Source organism: Triticum aestivum, chromosome 6B, assembly GCF_018294505.1.
Source record: "Triticum aestivum cultivar Chinese Spring chromosome 6B, IWGSC CS RefSeq v2.1, whole genome shotgun sequence".
Lineage (NCBI taxonomy): Eukaryota > Viridiplantae > Streptophyta > Magnoliopsida > Poales > Poaceae > Triticum > Triticum aestivum.
Genome location: NC_057810.1, coordinates 77,373,883 through 77,389,246, shown reverse-complemented (window position 1 = coordinate 77,389,246; position 15,364 = coordinate 77,373,883). Strand labels below are relative to the sequence as shown.

Genomic DNA, 15,364 nt, shown 5'->3' with positions numbered 1-15,364 from the left:
TTGACATGTGGCTTTATCCTTAGACTTCATCTATGGGCCAGGAGCTGCCCTCCCCCCTAGAGGAAATTACTCCTCTGCTCCAATCTTAGGTTTTTGTGTTCTCGGTGTTGTGATATTTCCCCAGTATTTTTATGTACTTTCGCTCAGTTGTAGCCTGGGTTGTTTGTTTAGATTTCTCGTATGAACTCCGTTTTTTTATTTTCTAGAACCTATAAGAACCATGGCTTCAAGTAAACGAAATCGGAGGGGGAGGCCCCTCTTTTATATAAAAGGTCAACTGAGCCATGCGATTCCATTTGTCCGCAATTTTATATAGACATAGGAGCGCAATTTTAGGACATAATTTCTAACTATGGAACATCAACCTTATAGTTGTGTATTTTCCAATTTAGCGAATATCCATTTCTGAGCCCAGGCTCGTCTGCACCCAGGTTGAAGAAAAAAAAATTCAAAATAAATACTATAAAAATTCAGAAAATTCTTATTTTGTTTGCATGGTAGATAATTTGATACGTGAGGCCCGATCCAATTTTCAGATCTTTGGAGATCTGAGTAGTTCTCGGCAAAAAAGGCAAATTTGGCGTCTGTAAAAAGGTTTATTGTTCATGGATTGTTATGACCCGATTTGTCTTTTTTGCTGAGAGCTACTAAAACGTCCAAATGATCTAAAAATTGAAGTGGACCTCACGCAATAAATTATTACCATGCAAATAAAGTTTTTTTGAATTTTTTGTGAATTGTTTTCTGACCAGATGCAGATGAGCTTGGGCACCGAATCGTTGCATTCTCAATGTAGAACATATTTTGGAGGTTCCACCCTTTTATGATTTATCGAAGTTTTGTCTCATTATATTGAAATAACTTTTCAGGGGCTTCTAATATAGGGCAATGGCTTTTAAAAAAACAAGACATGAATAAGATGTTGTAGATATCAACACATTGCATATAGACTTGGTCAAACCTAAAGAAGTTTGACTTAGGGCAAAGTTAGAGCATCAATTAATTTGGAATAAAAAGACTATACATGCATATATATATACACGATTTTATCTTTATGACCACCCCAAGGTTTTATGTAAAGTGTTTTTATCTAGTCCAAATATAAGAATACACCATTGCCTAGCTTTGTTTTGTTTTTATATAAAAACTAAGTTTGTCCACCACGCCAAGATGATGTGCCGCTCTCATATCTCCAACATCGACATCTTCAGACGCCGTCCACACTATATTTTTCTCAGGGGCTTTATTGTAATGTTGGTTATATAATTTGAGTCTTTGCTCTAGGGCAAAAAAAAATCACTACTGCTTGATCCAGATATTTTTTTTAAAAGGATTTATAATAAGAAATTAACAAAGATTTTTTTAACACAATACAGACACAGACGTACACACGTATACTCTTTCCTATGAGCACATGCATGCACGCCCTATCCCCTACGAGCACCTCCCAAAGATTAAACCGACACATCATCTTGAGCTTGACAAAGCCGCCACAGATATGTTCATAGTCGACAGAACAACGTAAATCGCCAAAAGTCCTGACAATAATTCAGAAAAGTGTGAGCACCGGTGTCAAAGTCCATTAAATTGTTAGTCCACTGTGAGCATAGTCGATCAAGGTGTTAAAATATTAGAATTTCTGAGATCTATGGATAGAAGGGCCGCAGTACTGTCTACAGTTTTAGTTTTAGTTTAGTTTCCGCGGGGCGAAGGAAACGACGGGCTGTCAGTGCGCGTCCTCCACTCGCCGCATCACATCTGACTTGGCCTCCTCATTATTTTACCAATCTGGTCACGGGCCTCCCAATCTGGCCCCATGTAATTTAATCCCTAATTAAAACCAATCCGTGTAAAGACAGACATAAATCAGGGGCGCGCGGCGCACATCAAGCCCCACGATCTACTCCACTTTTCTTCCCCAACACGAATCGGACCTCACAACCTCTTTCCTCCTCCGAACGCAAATCAAATCGATTCAATCCCAGCCCGATCCGACCCCAAAAGAGGCACAAACATACGCCGTCATCTCTGCTGTCTTCTTCTTCTCTGATCTCTGATCCGCCCGTCGGCTCCAGTTGGCCGCCCGTGTGTCGATCGACCGCTATAATAAAGCGCTCGCCTTTTTTCTCTCGCCGCCTCTTCACGTGCGGGGCCGCCACCGCCTCCCATGCAAGCAGCGCAGCGGCGGTAGGAGCACGGACATCCTATTCCTATCTCGCGCGCCCGCCTGCAGACGCTCCTGGTTGGTTGGACTTGGATCGGTAGCCGATGGCCGTGGAGGAGCCCTCGCCGCCGCCGGCCGCCGACTCGTCCGCGCCGCGGCCACAGACGGAGGTCGGGGCGGGGGGGCGGCGGACGGACAAGCAGGGCCGGCGCCTCGAGGTGTACAACGAGGTGCTCGCCCGCCTCCGCGCCGTCCCCGGCGGCGCCGAGATCTCGCCGGCCTTCCAGGACGCGCTCTGGGCGCACTTCCACCGCCTCCCCGCCCGGTGAGCCCTCTCGTCCGCCCCCCACCGCCCGATCGGCAGTACCGATTCCTGGCTTCTTGCACGCTGCGCTGATGCTGTCCGTCGTGCGTGCGACGTCTGTCTGTGCAGGTACGCGCTGGACGTGAACGCCGAGAGGGCGGAGGACGTGGTCACGCACCAGCGGCTGCTCGAGGAGGCGCGCGACCCCGAGCGCCGGCCCGCCCTGTCGGTGCGCGTCGTCCAGGTAACGCTTCCCCACAGAGCAGAATCTTGCAAAGTTAAACACTGTATTTGAGTGGGTTATGTCATGATTCTTCTGACAAATTCAGTTTTCATACATTGTGTTCTGCATGTCAATGTCCATGATTTTCGTAACAGGCAGATGCTCTGTTTCGTGCTTGATCTTCAGGTATCTAGGATTATTGATGGTGATATGGATGATTCCTGTGATCATGAGATGGAGATGGTTGCTTCCACTCACTTGCCTAACCAAATGTATGTATAATCTCTGAATATCTGCCAGACGCCTGTTTATTTGCTCATGTATGCTAATTGTGGCGTGGTTTGCACAAAAATTCTTCAGGGTTCATCCTCCTCCTGCGTTCGGTTCGTCATCCAATCTAGAGACGCTAGCACTGGACGCAAATGAATCGGATGTCGGTAGCACGAATAACGACGACGATAATAGTGTTCACCTTGTTTCCAGGTACATAATTTCCTTTTCAGTACAAGTGCAATCTTGCTTTTGATTAAGGTATTTCTTACAATCATATGCTGGTGCAATAATATGCTTGTATTTTTAAAGAGTTCAGCCTTAATAAAGTTCTTGCAAGTTTGTTTTTGTTGTTGCAAATCTGCTCAATTATTTAAGATATTTTCTTTTAGGCATGATCAGCTCGTTACTTTCTTCGAGTGATATTGCGAGAGGGATAAATTGGTGCCTTATTTCTTTTTGTGTAGTTGATTACTTCTCTATATGTTCTGAACATTGCAGGCCAATGCATGAGATAGCATTTGCATCAACTGATAAGCCAAAGCTACTTAGTCAGGTAAACAAACGTACCAGGCAAGGCATAATCCCCATCCAAATATGCCTCTGCTGCCATGGCATTGCAATTTTATTTACAGAGTCAGTCGACCTGCTCTTAGCACAGCAAATGAAATTCAGTATATGCAGAAGCTGGCAAGTTTACAGTAAATGAAAAAGAAATTCAGTATATTCAGAGTAGTCAGTAAGAAATGACAAGCAAAAATAAATGAATAGAAGAAGAATTTGAATAAAATAAAATATAAGAAACAAACTATCAAGATGCATTGACATCAGAAATCTACAGGCTTTTACTGAAATCACTATTTCTCTAAACACATCAAATTTCCTGTCATTGTACTGAAATCACTCGAACTTTACTGTAAACTACTTTCAGACCAGGTCATCTACTCAGCATCTGGTTTGATTCTTATACTGACACTTATACATTTATTACAGCTGACTTGTTTGCTTGGTGAGCTCGGTCTTGACATCCAAGAAGCACACGCATTTTCAACAATCGATGGCTACTCACTCGATGTATTCGTTGTCACTGGTTGGCGTCTTGTGGTATGCGATAGCTAACTGATTCCAGCACATTAGAGCCCGGCAGCCTGCCCTTTTCCTTACTGCTATTTCAGTAATTTTTGTGTTGATATATTCTCTTTTACTGCCACTCATAGGGTACTAAACAGCTGCAAGAAAAGATAATGGAGAAATTTCGCAGTGTTGAGGTATATGCTTCTGTCTGGCCTTCTTGTGTGAAGTTTAATACCTCTAACTGAATAATAAGCACTCTCCTGTTTGGTTTCAGTAAATTTGCTAACTTTACCTGAATAATAGAGAAATACAATCTCCTTAGAGTTCTCGTTTGATGATGCAAAAGAGAAAAGTTTGCGTAGACATGCATTGTGGTTTTCTCAGATGACAAGCATATGTTATGTAATACTACCTCTCTACAAGAATATAATTTGAACTGCAAAAACGTCTTATATTTTGGTACGGAGAGAGTACTAAATTGGGTTGTGTACAGGCACAAGCTTGTACAGTATCAAGCGCATCATCACCTTCATTGGAAGGCCTGCAAGGTGGAGAGAGTAGGCCCACATCTACCAGTGTTCAAATACCATCGGATGGAGCAGATGTTTGGGAAATAGACCTGAAGCTGCTCAAGTTTGGGAACAAGATTGCATCTGGATCAAATGGTGACCTGTAAGTTCCTGTTTGCGAAGTGAAAACAGTTGAAACTTGAAAAACCTGCAGAATGCCATCTTATTCTTTGGTTTCTTAGATACCGTGGATCATACTGCATCCAGGATGTGGCCATTAAAGTAGTGAGACCTGAGCGCATCAGTGCAGATATGTACCGAGATTTTGCGCAGGAAGTGTACATTATGAGGTTAGCTTAAAATTTTATTCTCCATATATAGGCTCGATCTGCCATTTGTTTTGCCCGTATTCAAATAACTGACTGAGTTACTTGCAATCATGCCTATGCCCATATAGAGTTATAGACTTACTGCTTAATCCATGCTCGCAGAAAGGTTCGTCACAGGAATGTTGTGCAGTTTATCGGTGCCTGTACAAGACAGCCCAACTTATATATTATAACAGGTAGATTACAATGGGGTTAATGTTTTTAGTTGTTATCATGCAGATAATGCTAATTGTTTTTGGCACCTTTCCCCCTTTTTGGTATATTTTAGACTTCATGTCAGGAGGGAGTGTATACGATTACCTCCATAAAAAGGGTAGTTCCTTCAAGCTCCCAGAAATTCTAAGAGTGGCAACAGACATCTCTAAAGGAATGAGCTACCTGCATCAGAACAACATAATTCACCGAGATCTCAAGACTGCAAATCTTCTCATGGATGAAAACAAGGTCGGTGTGTTATAAATCATGCTATGCATTTTATCAGATAGTTTTCCTACTGATACTTTCACTTGCATTATACTCCCTCCGTCTTTATTTAGTTCGCATATTAGCTTTGGTCAAAGTCAAGCTTTACAAACTTCGACCAAGTTTATTAACAAAAATATTAAAATATACAATAACAAACCAACAACATTAAATTTATTGTTGAATGTACTTTTACATCGTATAGATTTATTATGATAAATGTCTATATTGTTTTCTATAAACTTGGTCAAAATTTACTAAGTTTGACTTCAGTCAACTCTAATATGCAGAGTAAATAAAAACGGAGGGAGTACATTTTATAAATCATGTTATAAATCTTCTCACTGTTCCTACTGATATTTTCACTTATAGCTAAAACTCTATAATTAAAAAGAGCCTCCTTTTCAGGTGGTAAAGGTTGCGGATTTCGGCGTCGCACGCGTGAAAGATACTTCCGGAGTGATGACTGCGGAGACTGGAACATACCGTTGGATGGCCCCTGAGGTGTGTCATGTTTATACATGTCATAAGAAAACATAAACTTTTTTGTATATTCTAACATGTGTGTACTATGTAACTTCAGGTCATAGAGCATAAGCCGTATGATCACAAGGCAGATGTTTTTAGCTTTGGTATTGTTCTATGGGAGCTTCTAACCGGCAAGGTAACTGCAATTGTTGTTGTTGTTGACTAACATTTTTTTCACTTTCTTTTTAAGTAGTACTACATCTGTATATGTCTACTTCTAGAGTTAAAATTGATAACTGCTCTATTTGTCCAGATCCCTTATGATTATCTAACCCCACTGCAAGCAGCAATAGGTGTTGTTCAGAAGGTAAGCCTTGCAGATACTTGTTGGAACGCCCTATTTTTCTTGTCGAAAAGTTGATGGAACCCATTGCTATGAGATACAGTAGCATTTTCTGGAGATGCTAACCCTCCTCTCGACGCGCATTTTGTGCAGGGCATCAGGCCGACGATTCCGAAGGATACCAATCCCAAGCTAGCAGAGCTGCTTCAGAAGTGTTGGCATAGAGATTCAGCCGAGAGGCCTGACTTCTCCCAGATCTTGGAGATCCTTCAGAGACTCTCCAAAGAGGTCAGCCTCGCCTCCGGTCATTTTTCCATCGTAATACGTCGCATGTTTCAGCGAATTTCTCAAGATTTTCCAGTTAACTGCACCAAAATGCAGTTTTTCTGTCGGAATTCGCCGCCTACTTCCTGCCAAGTACTATTGTTCCTAAATATAAGATGTTTTGGCGGTTCATATCTGACTTGGAAGTAACATGACAGGTGGGAGCCGACGGCGACGGCCGGCAGAAAACGAAGTCTGGCTTCCTTTCGGCGCTGAAGAGAAGCCACTGAAGGTAGCAGCAGCATCACCCGTGTTGATGCGCAAGTATAGATGATTGATTCCGAAATTGTTGATCGATGCCCGAGCCACTGTAGCGTACACTGATAATAATTCTCTCACTTAGCTGTTTTGGCCCATTTCGCTTCCTCTTTATTTCTCTTGTCATGTATCAATTGTTTTTCTTATTCTAGTGTTGTTGTTGAATGAACGTTAAGAACACAGAAGATTGATTGCGCAGGTAAGTTAAGATCCCATGATGAATTATGCATTTCAACGGCACGTTGACCGGGGAGATAATACAAAAAAGAGATCGGGTGCTCCCTCTAATCCATGATAAGTGTCATAGCTTTAAACTAAGGTTGAATTAACCATATTTAGGATCGGATTGAGTACTCTGCAAGGGTAAAAAAAAGATTTTACCATGCACGGGAGGTCGCCTGAGTCAATCTCTCTCCTCCTTTACTTCTTAGTATAGTACATTAGTACTCCACTCACTCCTGCCTTCTTCATTTGATTTTCATGCCTTCTTCATTTGATTTTGAAGTTTGAATCTTATTTATCCATTGAATCAAAAGTCTAGTTTATAATATGTTTGTGTCAAGACCACCCCTGAATACATTTGGACAGTTTTAAAAATTGAAATCTGTTACATGATAAAACTTTGTGAAACATATTGCAAAAATAGTAGAAAAATCATGAGTTTTTTACAACAAACTTGCTTAAGTGTTACACACGTGTAAAAAAAAATTTGCGAAGAAAACCTTTATTTGTATTGTTGGTGAGAAAGCAAAATCAGCACTATATTTAGACTTACTATTCACTCTATATTGTCTTGGAAAAAAAGTTTGCTAAGATTTTTCACGGGAGTTCTTTGTTGAAAGCTCTATACGAGTACGCCAGTAGGTCAAGTTTGTTCGAAAAATGTTTTGAAGATTTTTTCGACTTTTTCCCTAAATTTCTAAAAAAAAATCATGGATTTCTTTTACCGGTTTCATCATGCTTTAGAATCTGAATTCGAAATTTTGTCGAAATATATTCAAGATTGGTGTTGTTTGGAAGGCTTCATCACGAGAGATGCAGATGCGCGACCAGGTGATAAATCCGACTTCGTGTTCAAAAGATAAAATCGATACAATCTTTGAATCATATGAAAAAAAACATGGACGAGTTGCACTGTCTAGCACGAATCACGGCGTGGCAATCAATGGCTGGACCGTGCACGCACGGTAGTTAATCCACAGTCTTTGGACTGATGAAGAATGCCGTTGGCTATGTGCATCATTGTACCGGGGCGTGCCGCCGGCGAGAGATGCATGGGATCACAGTCCTGGTAGCCAGCTCTGACCAAGCCGCCCTGGAGAGCGGGATGAAATTGCCGGCGTAATTGTGGTCGACCGGGACGGCGTTACGACTGATGCTGCTGGCTAGCCGCCGCATTAGAATTCCCGATGAAGCATTTGTTTATGCGCAGCCCGTGTCAATGGCGGCACCTATTTTAGGCGCGTAACGCTCGTTACTGGCCGCACCACACCACCACAGTCCCTGCATAACGCGCCACTTGGAGGATGGACAAGTACTGCCGCCCCGTCGCTCTGTCCTCCCTGCTGCCCATCCTCTGCTGCCTCTCTCTGCTCCGCGCCGGGGGCTCCGCCGCTTCAGTCGTCACCGACGGCGCCCCCGACGGCAGCGAGCTCTGGGGCTACGTCGAAGTCCGGCCAAGTAATCCACGTGCTCCCTTGCCTTCCTATACACACCGTTCGTTGGCGGGAGAGTCTGAAGCTCCTTTGGTTTTTGGCGTGTGTTGCAGAGGCTCACCTGTTCTGGTGGTACTACAAGAGCCCCCAGAGGGTGTCCACGCCCTCAAAACCATGGCCGACCGTCCTCTGGCTGCAGGGCGGCCCGGTACGCCATCATCTCTCTTCTCTTCTTACTTACGTACCTATGCCGGAGCCATGGCTGCCCGTCGCACCGGCGAAAGCTCACCGTCGTTTCCATCGATGTTTGTCTGTCCGTCGAGCAGGGGGCGTCCGGCGTCGGGATCGGCAACTTCCTGGAGGTCGGGCCGCTGGACGTGGACCTCAACCCCCGCAACTCCACCTGGCTGCAGAAGGCCGACCTCATCTTCGTGGTCAGCCACAGCTCGAAACTCCTCCTCCTCCATATTTACTCTTCCTGACCTGACCGGTCGAGTCGTAACGTGTTCCCTGCGTTGATGGCTGGCTCGATGCATGGCATGGCAATGGCAATGGCAGGACAACCCCGTGGGCGTCGGGTACAGCTACGCGGAGAACGGCAGCGCGCTGGTGACGAGCGACTGGGAGGCGGCCGCGGACGCCACGGCGCTCCTCAAGGCGCTCGCCACGGAGGTGCCCGCCCTGCGGGAGGGGAGCCCGCTGTTCCTCGTCGCCGAGTCCTACGGCGGCAAGTACGCCGTCACGCTCGGCGTCTCCGCCGTCCGGGCCATCCGCGCCGGCGAGCTCAACCTCACGCTCGCTGGCGTCGCGCTCGGCGACAGCTTCATCTCCCCGGAGGATTTCGCGGTGAGCAAAACATGGTCTCTTTGAATTCAAAAAGAATGGGAGTACCTAGAACTCATTTAGATGAGATATAATTTGGTCTCATTCATTTTGAAAACAAGAACAAATACAACCCACGTCAGCACACACGCATCTTATAGCATCACATCCAATGGCTATAAAAGGTGAATGAGACCAACTTATATCTCATCTAGATGAGTTCTAGCAAGACTGTTTTTGAATTCGTCGCGCAACATAAATGATGATGCGTGGTTGAAAACTTGAAATTAACAAGAGCGCTCTTTAATTTGGATGGTGCATGCAGCTCTCCTACGCGCCGCTGCTGCTGGACGTGTCGAGGCTGGACGACAACGCCGGCGACGCCACCAAAGGGTAAGTAAACATTCGAGCTACCATGCCTCCCTTACTACCTTCTTGCTTATCATGGCGTAAAAAGGAAACATATATTCCGACTCACCGATCACATGCACGCATGCGCGCGCGAACTCTCGTTAGGAAGGCGGGGACCGTGAAGGAGCAGATCGCTGCAGGACAGTTCGCCGCCGCGTGGAAGTCGTGGACGGAGTTGCTGGGGTTTATCGACTCCAAGAGCGCTGGTGTTGTAAGTGTGAACTAGCTTTCAACTAACTTAATATAGCTTTCAACTAGCTTTATGTAGGTTTCAACTTCTTTGAAGACCTTAGGGAGTTTTGTTTTCCCTCTTTGCAGGACACCTACAATTTCTTGCTTGACACGGGCATGGACCCGGTGAAGGCGACCTCCTCTTCGTGGTCGGCGGCGAGCAATGCCCAGACAGTGAAGTATTCGACATACCTCCGCCGCAAGGAGGCTGCATCAGGTCCCAACACCATCAGTGGCATCATGAACGGGGTCATCAAGGAAAAGCTCAAAATCATCCCCAGTAACCTCAGGTGGCAAGGGATATCGGAGCTGGTCTACTATGCGCTGGTCAACGACATCATGAAGCCTAGGATCGACGAGGTCAGTGAGCCTGGCTCCAGGTTGACCGACAAATATTTGTTCATTTTACTTTTTTTTTGTTAAACTGCGATGAAAAGGGCGATGTTTCACTAATTGATTAACTCTTTGCAATTTCCACAGGTTGATGAGTTGTTGTCTTACGGTGTGAATGTGACGGTGTACAATGGCCAGGTGATTGTTGCTCTTCATTTTATCTTACTGTCTCTTGCAAATAGTACCCACAAAAACCTCATTGTTCTTTTTTGCTTGTGAAATATTATAGGCGGGTAATGTTAGTACATATATACTTGTTGATTGTCCATGAAGTTTATTCATGGGATTGGGAGTAATGAAAGAACATTTAGTCAGATTACAAATCCAATGATCATGAAATTTTCTTGAAATATTACTTTCAATTTAGAAATAGAAATGGTGTCACCATGCAATTTGCAAATTGAAACTGACCAAATTGTAACCAAGACACTAAGAACGACCGGATTTCATCTTCTGTGTGAAGCATATGGTTGATTGCTACGACTCGTCGATGTACTGCCAATTTGATGAAGGTACCAGATTAGCAAATGGAAGCATTTTGAGTAAGAAACGGCTCTTGAATTTGAGATGAACTTTTTTCCGAATAAAAAGTTGACATGAACTTTCATATTTTGTTTTAGAGAAAACCACTCCCACGGTCCACATTCTACACCCAGATATTTCCAGCTGAATATCATTTCACGAATGGGAAAATGATTTATGCAAGTCTCTATTTATAGTACTATAAGTGCAATGAATTTTTTCTTGTGAAGCTCGATGTGATCTGCTCGACAATCGGCGCGGAAGCATGGGTGCAGAAGCTCAAGTGAGGCCCTCAATTCTCTATCATGCTTCTCCTCGCGGTTCAGATATGTGTCAGCCCTCTAAACATGCTTTTGCACTTTCAGATGGGACGGGCTAAAGAACTTCACGAGCCTGCCAAGGCAGCCACTGTACTGTGGGTCCTCCAAGGTCACCCAAGCCTTCGTTAGATCCTACAAGAACCTTCATTTCTACTGGATCCTTCGAGCTGGACACTTTGTAAGCTCTTGTACATATATGCATCCCTCCTTGGTGACTTATATGATGCTCTTGAACTGAAGTTAATATGGGTGCATATCTGATGTTGTAGGTGCCTGCTGACCAGCCTTGTATTGCGCTGAGCATGATCAGTAGCATAACCCAGTCTCCCGCAAGTTAGATGATGCACAAACTCTAGTTCTATTGTACTTTTTGTGGGGTAGCTCTATTGTACCATCTGCGAGAAGATAAATGGTGATCCTGATTCAGAGAAAACCTATGATCCGACCTTTGGTGATTGGATTTGGCAACAACGGCGTGGGCACGTCATTCCCTTCTTGGAGATGTTGCTCTGGCAGAGTTGTAGTCCTAGTGTTGTCATGGTTTGGTCGATGTGCCTGCTTGGTGTGTGTCATTGTTTCTCTTTCATTGTCTATTTCTAATAATTTTGTTGTGTGAATCCTCGATGTTTTGTGAATAGCTCTTGATATCGTGTTGTTATAGAGAGTCCCGCATAACTGATATCTTCTTGGTATTAATTTGCTTCTTTATCACAAAAAGAGCATCACCCCAATGCTAAAATCTACCCCCATCTGCTTTTCACCGAGTGAATTAGTCGTCATTAACACACGGTTGCTACCCTTCTTCGTCTCCGGCTCCGGCGACCTCTCGCATGCCTCCTGCTGTGGTTACCTTTTGCACCTCTCATTGCTTCTGGCCGCCTCAACAGTGACCAAGGTGGGTCGATGAACTTTGTAGCAGAACAGAAGACAAAGGAAACATTACTCCAATGTTAAAGGTCCAGATTTAAATGTTTTTTCGTGAAGAAGTATGTTACACTCCCTCCATTCCATAATGTAGTGCGCCCGCATTTTCCGAGATTCAAATTTGACTGTAAATTTAACCAAGGAGACCGAGGAGCAAAAATTATACCACTGAATTTGTATGTTTGATATGAATTCAGTGATATAATTTTTGAGAATTACTAGGTACAAATCGTCTGTTATTTTTATCTTCGGTCAGTTGACTGACCACAAAATTAGTCAGTCGATTTGAAGCAACCCAACGCATCGGCGCATGCAGCAACACAAGCCCATGCAGCGTCCGAACAGGTGGATGGGCTGCTCCGGTTCAGCCAAGCCAGTCTTTGTTGTACGTTGAATATAGACTGCTCCAATATAGTGTTTGCATAGCTTTCCCCCTCGGAAAAAATACAACGGCTAGTGGCTATAGGTTCAATCTCACATATGTATATTTATTTTTATACATGCATACAATACATATATACACACACATACATCTGCATATATAAAAAGTATATATTATTACTATGCAAAAATAAGCATATAATAGTTAGATTTCTGCAAAAAAAAATGTTTTTTAAAAAGTAATGGATTAGTGACTGGGGTATTACACTTACAAAATAAATAAGATGGAAACTAAAACAAAAACAAAAAATAAAGTTTTCTATGGAAGAAGGAATTTGTGGCGTTGATATTACCCAGTCAGAAGAAAAAAATAAATCAAAATCAAAATAAGGCAGTCTTATAATAATAAAAAAATGAAAACCTTTAAGAAGAATGGAAATTAAAAAGAAAAACTTTCAAAACTTGCACACTACATTGCACTAAAATTGCACTTTTTGAAATGTGCAAACAATAAGCATATAATAGTGCAATTTTTGCATTCTACTATAAGTTACACACATATTATTCGGTACTTGCATTTATATTTACACATACAAATATTAAAATTTATGTTTCTAAGAAGGAATAAACTAGTGCATTGCTATTACCCTTTAAGAACAAAGAAAAAAAGCTGAAACAAATAGTGATAAATTTGCACAAAAAATACATAAAATTTATACTTTTTTAAAATATGCAATAATAACTATATAAAGATGCAACTTTTGCAAAGAGGAAGATTTGTACGATGAAATGAATTAGTGTCAGTATTGCCCTTAAATGAGAAAGAAAAAATAAAAACAATTCCACACAATTTATACACAAGTTGTGCTTTTTATAGTATGCAAGAATAAGCATATAGTAGTGGATTTTTCACAAAAAAAAATTTCTAGTAAGCAATCAATTAGTAGCATTACAATCTCCTAAAGGAAGAAACATTATGAAATAAAACCAGAAACAAAATAAAAATAACGAAGTTCTATAAAGAAAAATGAAATATATATCAAATAGTGGCAAAATTTGCATACTATTTGTACATAAATTGCATTTTTATAATATGAAATAATAAGTATAAAATGGTGAAAGTTTTGCAAAAAAGAAGTTTCCTAAGAAGGAATAGTATAGTCGAATCGGCTTATCATTAAAAAGAAAGAAAAATATAAAAAATAAATCAAGTATTGACAAAACTTACACACAATTTGCACAGAAGGGTTTTACAAAAAAAGTGCACACATTTTACACAGAAATTGCGCTTTTATAATACAAAAAGAATAACCATATAATAGAGGAACGATATTAGAATTACCCTTAAAGAACGAAAATGAAATAAAACTAAAATTGAAATGAAAACAAAATGATGAATTTTTCTAGGGAAGAATAAAACCATTTAAGAAGAAAGAAAATAAAAATCAAAAACAAAATAATGAAATTTTCTAGGGAAGATTGAAACCCTTTAATAAGAAAGAAAATAAAATACAAAAACAAAAATTAAATAATGAAGTTTTCTAGGGAAGAATGGAATCCTTTAAGAAGCAGGAAAATAAAAAAACTACAACTAAAACAAAATAATGAAGTTTCCTATGAAATAATGAAACCCTTTAAGAAAATAAAAATAAATTGCACACAAGTATGTCCTAAAATTGCATTTTGTAATATGCAAAAAATAAGCATATACAGTGCAATTTTTGCTCTCTACTATAATTTACGCACATGGTGTATCATATTTGCGTGTATACTTACTTACACCCACAAAAATAAAAATAAATTTGCTAAGAAGAAATCAAGTATAGTGGCAATGGTACCACCCTTTATGAAGAAAGAAAGTAAAATTATAATGAAACAATTCTCACACAATTTACACATAAAAATTGCACTTTTTTAGTTATGTAAAAATAAACATATAATAATGAATTTTCACACAAAGGTATCGTCCATAAAAACAGGAAATGAATTAAAAACTAAACATAATAAAACAAATAAAGTTTTCTAAGAGAGAGTAAATTAGTGCCATTGGCACTACTCTTAAGAATAAAGAAAATTAAAAAAACTTGCACACTACTTTGCAGTGAAATTGCACTTTTTACAAATTAGAGTGAATACACATATAATAATGCAACTTTAGCAGGGATGGCTAATTCCAGGAATAGAGTAGCATTCTCAAGCACTACCCTCCATTTTTTTCAGTCCATATAAAACAGTCAATCTACCAGCAGCAGAGGCTGCAGATACATGTCCACCACCTGTTTATCTACTACCATAAGCGGGAGCAGTTGCAGGTAAAGAGTGTTGTGAGTCTAGTATAACTTAAACAAATATTGTATAGTATTTTCATGCATTCACTCCATGAGACTGAAATTTCTGTACTCAAATGTAATTTGTACATGTATACATTTACACACACTCAACATCCGGAAATACACGTAAAGAAAAAACAAAACTCGACTGAAAAATAGAAAAAATAAAAGCGTACAGGTGCAAAAAACAAAGCAAATCCATGAGAAAAAGCAGGGGCCAAACAGCCTAGCCTAGTACACCAGCAAAAATCCAGCTCAAGAACGAAATTGACTAACCTAGAATAGAAGTCGGTCAAATCCAAACAACCCAGCCCAGTACAACAGCAAAACATGCAAAAAAAAACTGCACAAATCTTAAAGCAAAAGTCAATGGTCAAACAATTGACTGACCATAAAACTAAAAGTCAGCTGACTGAAATCTAGGTAAAGTGATAGTTTTTGCTCCTGCCACAGCCGGTCTCGTTGATCAAATTTACGGTCAAATTTGGATCTCTAAAAGCACGGGGGCACTGCATTGTGGAATGGAGGGAGTACATTACTACTCCCTCCGTCACTGGCGGAGCTTGCAGCATATTTCTGGGCGGGCT

General features: G+C 41.4%; 1 protein-coding gene and 1 pseudogene across 1 annotated transcript; both read left to right on the top strand.

The window, feature by feature from the left end:
• Positions 1-1,896: 1,896 nt before the first annotated feature.
• On the top strand, positions 1,897-7,078 carry LOC123135899 (serine/threonine-protein kinase STY46). The gene is made up of 16 exons (XM_044555141.1): positions 1,897-2,489; positions 2,598-2,712; positions 2,878-2,963; positions 3,052-3,174; positions 3,463-3,517; positions 3,955-4,065; positions 4,179-4,229; positions 4,529-4,707; positions 4,787-4,894; positions 5,036-5,109; positions 5,202-5,377; positions 5,804-5,899; positions 5,979-6,059; positions 6,177-6,230; positions 6,360-6,494; positions 6,689-7,078. The coding sequence occupies exons 1-16, from the start codon at positions 2,269-2,271 to the stop codon at positions 6,758-6,760; spliced, it is 1,737 nt and encodes a 578-aa protein (XP_044411076.1). The 5' UTR covers positions 1,897-2,268; the 3' UTR covers positions 6,761-7,078.
• Positions 7,079-8,314: 1,236 nt separating this feature from the next.
• Positions 8,315-11,480, top strand: LOC123133552 (serine carboxypeptidase-like 51; annotated as a pseudogene).
• The last annotated feature ends 3,884 nt before the right edge of the window (positions 11,481-15,364 follow it).

What these genes read in the sequence shown, in the direction of transcription:
- LOC123135899 (XM_044555141.1), top strand. Translation starts at nt 2,269, where the DNA reads ATGGCCGTGGAGGAGCCCTCGCCGCCGCCGGCCGCCGACTCGTCCGCG. An exon ending in TCACTGGTTGGCGTCTTGTG is followed by an intron (nt 4,066 to 4,178) that starts GTATGCGATAGC and finishes TGCCACTCATAG; the next exon opens with GGTACTAAACAGCTGCAAGA. An exon ending in GGGAGCTTCTAACCGGCAAG is followed by an intron (nt 6,060 to 6,176) that starts GTAACTGCAATT and finishes CTATTTGTCCAG; the next exon opens with ATCCCTTATGATTATCTAAC.